Here is an 8,170-nt window from a genome sequence, read left to right as displayed (position 1 = left end):
CCATCTGATACAATTAATCCATTCTGACAAAGTGTCAAGGTCTTCTTTTTCATATTTGGCCCATCGTCTTCCATAATCTTCTACTGAATTCATAATATTTATGAAAGATGCCAGTTTTTTATGATTAAAAAGTTTGGAAGCAATTGTCGATGTATATTTGTTAGAAATACAAGGACTGGTGTGGATTTCAACTTTAAATATGGTGGAATACAAGATTTGAATTTTTTGTGATTAAGAATATTACATATATTGACTGCGTCTATTCCTTTGTGGTATATTGAAGTTTAAGGAACAAACGGGTTGTTTGAGCGGTATTTTCTTCCGCGAAACGTGGTTGTTTAAAGAGCCTATGATTTGCAATATCCATAATCACAGATCCGAACCTGTATTCTGGTGTTGAAGAATCGAAATATGGACTTTTCTTGACTTTTACAAATAGACTATTCAAAACTTTCAAAGGGACAGAAAAAAGTTCGGTGCGAATGTGATGAAGGCCTTACTGTTTAATTACATAAGGTAGTAGTGAATCAAAGAAGACATCGTGTATATAATAGGTTTATTGTAAGACCAATGCCCATGACTACGCTTACGTCTCTGTGTACTATTTTCACATTGTTACACCGGGGGTTTGAAAGATTCCCAACACTATCGACGTAGTCATTGCTACCATATGGAAAGGTCGTGCCTAGTTACGCTTTAAAACGAGACGACATTGGAACAAACAGCATCTTGAAAGTCGAACTGTTTGACATTTTGTCAATGAAAAAAGTTACAGATGCTTCGGGTGCGTTAAAAATTCATTTTTGTTCCAGAAAAAAATATTTTCTTTTATTTTGCCTTCTACGTATATATCATACATATGCATTTTTGATTACTGACTATTTCCTTTGGATCGGAATCAATCGGAAATAATTGAAATGAGGTACTTTTGAATAAAGAAAAGGATTTTTATCCTATGATTATATTGTTCAAACTAAAATGTTGCTGGTTATTAATGGAAAAAGCAACAGACCTGCCTACCCTTCCGCTTTTGGCGTAATTCGTCCGCTTTTTACCAAGAAATTACGCTGTTACGCCATGTAATTTAATTTTACGCTTTTAAATATTTTTCATAGACAACTTAATGAATTGCTAACTTGGGAGTTAAGTAAAGGCTTTCCTAAATAAAAACAAGAAGATAATTAATACTAATTAATAGAGGGTTTCAGTTCTTCACGATATGTTTATTTAACATACAAACAACATACGTAATATACTTTGTAGTTATGCCTTTTAAACGAGTGGCATGCCAAAATTAAGAAAAACAACTTTTGAATAAAAGTTTATAAAAGTAAAGTCTGTTTAATTTTAAATTCAGTTTATTCTTACATTGCTTAGAACAACATAGAGAAAAGTAAATGTAAGGAAAACAAAAACGAAATAACGCAATAATGTAGAATTTGTATTAACATGCAAATGAAACTTTGAATTATGTGATTTTCTATAAATTTTCCGAAAGTTCATTAGGCATGTAAGTTAAATAAGTTTGATATAACTGCATTTAGGATACCAGTCATACAACACATGGACTTTTTGTCAATAAATGATTTGAAAACGGAACATTCATGCTTACTTTGTTCAATGATGTACAATTACAGGTTTATTTAGACATTATAGTATCATTGCCAAACATCAAACTAGGGAAACATAAAGGATTACGCCTTTACCTCTGAAATTACGTCAAAATGAGTATCGAAATTACACCCTCGTAATGAAAAGGGTAGGCAGGTCTGAAGCAATTATGATCCGTAATACATTATAATTCAAAGACCAATCTATATTTAGATATTCATTGATATTGCTCGCCATTAGGAGGTTGATTTTTAGCTCACCTAGACGAAGTCGAGATTAGCTCATGCTATACCCCCGGCGATGGCGTCGGCATTGGCATCCCGGTTAAAGTTTTAGGAGCAAGTGTCATTCTCAAGCAACTTTAAGCGCTATCTGGACCAAACTTGCTTGAATTATACATCACGGGATGTACATTACCTGACTTGCATCTGTTACAGGATCTGACCTACATTTTCCAGATGAGAGCTTTTTCGAGTAAGTTCAAGTTTTCGGAGCAGTTTTTTTTTCAAATACCTATAAGGCTTATGGTGAGGAAACTTGACTCGATAGATCCCAGTGAGTTTGAAAATAAAAGATACGTACTTGGATATTTTACTAGAAAACTACTTTAATAGTAACCTAACAACCAAGTTTTATGATAAAGGTGATGACTTCAACTTTTCAATCGTCAATTTCCCTTTATACTTATGTAGCAATATACCCTTATCACCTGATTATGGGGTTTATGTCTCTTAGATGATTCGATACGCAAAAGCATGCTCTACGTACGAACAATTTCTAAAACGAGGCAAGTTATTGACAAACAAGTTGATGAAACAAAAACATAAACAGTCTCGTTTAAAGTCATCATTTCGCAAATTCTATGGTCGATACAATGACCTTATCAGCAAATACAATCTATCATTAAGTCAAATGCTGACCGACGTTTTTTCATACTAATTTTTAGGTCATTATATACGCACTGAATTGTCTACGGATTTTTCGTTTTTCCCGATCACGACTGGGAGCACACGGCGGATGTGACCGGTCGACAGGGGATGATCACTCCTCCATGGGATCTGATCCCACTTTTGATGTTTTAGAGGTCCCTGTGTGCTCTGCTCCTGATTTGTACTCTTTGTATGGACTTTTGAGCTTGAATACTGTTCGTTATGTCCATATTTCATGGATTATGCAAAGACGGATGCACATCGGATGCTGGATCTGGCCTACATTTACAAGATGAGTGAACAGGTTAAAATTTAGAATTTTTGGAACAGGTTTATTTCCAAGTAACTATGCCCTATCTTGACCAAACTTGCATGGATGTTGCATCAATGAATGCATTCTTCCACAGTGGCTGTTCGTACGTTGAGCATGTATCTGACCTATATTTTCTGTATGAGTGACCACGTAAAAGTTTTAATAGGAGCAAGATCATCCCCAAGTAACTATAAGCCCTATGGTGACCAAACTTGCTTTTATGATGCATCTTGGATGTATTTTACCAGACTGGTTTCGGATCCTGGATCTGACTTAAATTTTCAGAATGAGTGAACAGGTTAAGATTTTTGGAGCAAGTTCATTCCTAAATAACTGTAAGCTTTACCTGGAACAAAGTTGCATTGATTATGCATCTAGGGATGCACACTTCCAGACGTGCTTCGGATGCTGGATGTAATGACCTAAATTTTTAGGATGAGTAAACAGGTTGAAGCCTACCTAGACCAAACTTGCAAGGATGATGCATCTAAGTAAGCGCATTACAAGACATGCTTCGGATGATGGATCTGCCCTACATTTTCTGGATGGGGTTGAACAAGTCTAATTTTTTACAACAAGAACATTCTCAAATAACTGTTAGCCCTTCCTGGATAAAACTTGCATGTATGATGCATCAAGGGAACTTGCCTCAGATGCTGGATGTGCGTATATTTTCTGGATGAATGAAAAGGCTTAAGTTTTTGGAGCAGTTGCTTATGCAATTGACTGTAAGCTTTTCCTGGATCAAACTTGCATGCAGGATGCATATAGGGATGTACACTACCAAACTTGCTTTTAATGCTGGATCTTACCTACATTTATCAAAGCGGATTCATTCCCAAGTAACTTTTAGCCCTATGGTGATGAAACTTGCATGGATGGTGCATCTAGTGCACACTACAGACACGCTTTGGATGCTGGATCTGATCTACATTTTCCAGGTGATTGAAAAGTTTAATGTGTTAGAGCTGGTCCTTTTCCTAGTAACGATACGTCCTTGTGTGACTGAACTTGCATTGATGAGGCTTATTACTAGGTTTGCGCATTACCAAATATGCTTTGGAAGCTGTATCTGTCCTACATTTACAGGAAGATTGAACTGTTACAGTTTTTTTTAGTATTCCCAGTTTTACGTATCTATAGATCCTACCTAAACGAAACTCTTATAAATGTTGTAGAGATGTAGGGATGCACACTAGCAGAACATTTGTTTAGTGTGAGACTTTGCCTTACTTATAGATGTTATTCATCGAGGTGAGTTTTGCAATCTTTGATTTCCCATGTATTTTACAGGAATTATTCAATGCACCACCTTTTCTTTTAAGATGATGTTGCTAAGCTTTTATCTCCAATTTCCATTAAGTAATAATGAATAGAAGATTACTTGTTTTCCTTTGGGAATCGATAACTATTTTGTTGACAATATTGATCTTTACGGATAGTAATTGAATTTTTTTATGGCAGGTTACCTCTTGTTATTTACTTATACTGATGCAAGACAGTTAAGTTCTGTAGACAAAGCTGTAATAATGTGTACAAAAAGGTATATTTTTTTAAATTCTTCTATCAGTGTAATCAGTGTTGATATAAAGGAAAACCTTTGTAAGGGTTGGCTTGATTGCAGTTGTGTGCATATAGATCAATTTTAAGCAATAAGGGTCTCTATATCTTTCTACGATGGTTTTTCAGCTGTGATCGACATTGTATTTTATCAAATGTTATACTTTACCTTTGAAAGTAATGTTTGAAATATGGCTTGTCTTTGGCAACCATATTAATTAAGCATAAGTTCTGTGTTTTATAAATAAATAAACAAAACAAATATACACAATCAGGAAATGGAAAATTTATTGGATTTTCTTTTTGTACTATGCAATAAACACCAAATCCTATTGAAGGTGTTCCCAATATTCTCGTTTAATACCGTTCTGTGATGATTAATTTGGAGCGTATACATATAAAGGACAAACTGCGTCACCTCAGTTTATATTGCACATGTTGTTTTTGTCATCACTCATTTGGTTCCACCATAAAAGGTCTATTTAAGACTGTTGCAAATTCTAAAACAGAAATTAATAACGAACACAGGTAAATACCTCCAAAAACTTATAAATATATCATTTTGTAAATTTTGAATTTACTGGGTGGAGGTAAAATTCAAAATTTACAAAATATTACTTTTTTTTTTACTTCCACCCAGTAAAATTAAAATTTACAAGATGATAAATACACATACGTTTGTGAACCGACAACAGGCACATTATGCGTGACTTTTTAATGCCCGTATAGTTTATGATATATATGATATAAAGTACTTACCGTCAAGGTTGATCCTGCCATCACTGTCGAGGTCCGCGGTTTGGAAGAATTCATCCACTTCCTCGTCTGTGATCCCGTTGTCTCCTCGTTGTAGAATCTCTTTAGCTTCCTCCATAGAAATGTAGCCACTTCCATCCTTATCAAAGACACGGAAGGCTGCCTTTACCATGTCTGCCTCCTCGTCATTTGAACGCATTCTAGAGGGCGCGCATTGTAAAAACTGCTCGAACGTGATCACACCATCTACAAAAATGCTAAGATTTAAAAAAATAATTTGTAATATGTTGACAAAAAATCACCATGTAATTGGAGAGTCTGAGTATGACTGGAGATCGCCAAACAGGTATGAAAGACGAAAACAGACATTCTAGTTGATGTTGTCTTGGTTTTCTTTTAGCTTTCTTATTCATTAGCCTTATTTTTTGTGTTTCTTTGAAACGTAGAATATCCATGTGGAAGACAAAAATGTTTTATTTCTCAATATAAATCGCTTAAAATATCTAGTTTGCCTTTCTTTTTTCCTTTTTTTAAGTAATCAAAATGATGGAAATCACAAAATGATTTGTGACTATTCATATCGACTTTCTAGCCAGAAAATTTATTATGATTCTGTCAAAGGATTTTTTTGTTTGTTCGTTTAACGTCCCTTCGAGAATTTTTTTTGTTTGTTTGTTCGTTTAACGTCCCTTCGAGAATTTTTCACTCATATTGAGACGCCACCACTTGCCGATGGAGGGTTGCAAATTTAGACCCATACTCTGCAATTAAAGGCCTTTGAGAAGTGAGGGATCTTCTTGATGCTAGCTATTACTGCGATACAGGACCTCGGTTTATACGGTCTAATCCGAAGGATCTGTCTCCACGTCTCAGAGACGATTCGAACCCGCGACGTAAGGATCACCTCCTTACGCCACAACTCTAGAGCAAACGCTCTAACCACTGCGCCACGCGGGAGAATCAAAGAATTGTAATGAGAAGTCTAAAGCATGTGTATCGTCTGGCTTTCCTCTATTCTTACGCACTAAAAGTTGAAATTAGGATTAGTTAATGTTTTCTAACTATTCATATTAATATAACAAGCAATGGAAACCTTCTCTCTCTCTGTCTCTCTCTGTCTCTCTCTCTCTCTCTCTGCATTCTCACCGTCAGCGCCGATTTCTTCCAACAGTTCTTGCACGTCTTCAGGTGTGGGGTTTTGGTTCATTGCTTGTAGAACTTTCTCTAATTCACTGGCGTCGATCTCTGAATTCCCATTTGTGTCAAATATGTTAAACACGAGTTTCAGGTCTAAAAAAGTATACATTTGAGAGACATTTTTTATTCTTGAATTAAGGAATAGAAAAAAGTCATTGTTGTTGGGTTAATTGGATGGTCTACATTTCAAAAACAATGAGTATAATAATGGTTACCTCGAAGTTGCTCTTCTGTTAATTGTTCAGCCTGAAAATGAGAACTGTGATGTTAACATGGAGAACAGAATGGATTCGGGAGGGGTTTAGGGAGGGGGTTAGGTTACGGAGAATTTAGTTTCAAGGCAGTACTCGCCAGTAATTTTAAAATGAATACAATTGAACATGTCGAATTTTTCCTGGTGTCCACTGGCTTTTAAATGACACTTTATTTATTTTGTTGTTACGAATGATCAGTGTGTATGAAAATGTTATTTACTTTTACTGATCTTTAGTTTAAATATCTAACAAAGTGCTATAAATTGGGACTTTGACTTGAATTAGTTATGCATTGAAAAAATGTTTCCCAAAAGAATTTCCTTCTTCTATCATACGGTACTGAAGCAAAGTTTAATATGGTAAAAGCTTATTAATTATTCCTTATATTAGCTGCCTGTATTAAAAGTACTTTTTTTTTTTTTTTTTACATATTTTCAAAAAATAAAGGAAAATACTACCAAAAAGTTGTATTTGTCTTGCTGGCGATTATTAAAACAATTCTTTTCTTTTAAATGAAAGTTGGCAATTAACTGGATGAACAAAAAACTAATTAAATCATTCTTACCATGGTGGTTGCAAAATCTCGGTCTATAAACCCTGTGACAGAGACTTCCTGTCCTGGTAACCACGAGAAACGACTGTCGTCTGCAAGTCTTGCTCGCGCAACTCTATGTAGACACCAAACAGAGATCTTTAAGAACTTTCGATTATAACAGGTTCATTACAAGATAACGATCGACGACTTTTTTTTTCCTTAGGTTTTGTTTTGATTTATCTGTTTTCAAGTTGTAAAATAATTCGATAACGGATATTTCTTGTTGGGCTAAAATGATTTCGTGACCATTGTTCAATATTTGATATTTAAGTAAAATCAACATGAGGAGGCAAGCTTCTGGGTAATTGTTACCAGAGCACTTAACAATTGCAACATCACATTAGATTTAGCATTGAATTCAATGCCAGCCTCTTTGAATAATGATGTCCAAGGCATAAACATCCATTGTTAATTCCATTATACAGGTGCTAACATTCCAGTGGGATAACCAACCGTAACAATCCAAGAGAGAAATGTTTTCGTAGTATATCGAGGTGCCTCATTGAATTTCGTAGTAAAACATACCAGCCATTTAAGGTTCATATTGAATCAGATTTTTAATTTAATGAATGAATTCTTCCAAATAAAATGTCATGTTAATATTAAGAATATGCTCCGATGATTTTTATTATACCATTATTATTCATTATAATTACATTTTCAACAGTGAAATACTGTAATTTATTTCATACAAGTCTGAAATTATGTAATGTTAACTGGTTTTTATAGCATTTAAATTAGACATGTAAAATTGTAAATAAATAGGGTTTAGTAGTTAATTTGAAGTGCTAGTTCTTTTTGCTTTCTTGTCTTTTTTTCCCTTCAATTTCCTTGGTTTTTTAAAAATATTATTTATTTATTTATTTATTTATTTTTGGACTTTCTAATCTTTTCTTTGTCCCGAGGAAGAGACAAGACTATCCGAAAATTTGAAAATTTTTATTGTTCGAGTCGT

At 34.5% G+C, this 8,170-nt stretch overlaps 1 protein-coding gene across 1 annotated transcript; it reads right to left on the bottom strand.

Moving 5' to 3' along the window:
* Nucleotides 1-4,759: 4,759 nt before the first annotated feature.
* On the bottom strand, nt 4,760-7,758 carry LOC133182519 (calmodulin-alpha-like). The gene is made up of 6 exons (XM_061317365.1): nt 7,741-7,758; nt 7,186-7,311; nt 6,582-6,612; nt 6,316-6,459; nt 5,173-5,415; nt 4,760-4,913 (listed from the first exon to the last, which is right to left on the bottom strand). The coding sequence occupies exons 1-6, from the start codon at nt 7,756-7,758 to the stop codon at nt 4,864-4,866; spliced, it is 612 nt and encodes a 203-aa protein (XP_061173349.1). The 3' UTR covers nt 4,760-4,863.
* Between the last annotated feature and the right edge of the window lie 412 nt (nt 7,759-8,170).

Source organism: Saccostrea echinata, unplaced genomic scaffold, assembly GCF_033153115.1.
Source record: "Saccostrea echinata isolate AGI-Se365-2 ecotype Australia unplaced genomic scaffold, CSIRO_AGI_Sech_v1 ptg000009l, whole genome shotgun sequence".
NCBI lineage: Eukaryota > Metazoa > Mollusca > Bivalvia > Ostreida > Ostreidae > Saccostrea > Saccostrea echinata.
Note: the sequence above shows the minus strand (reverse complement) of the source record. Positions and strands in the feature narration are given on the sequence as shown.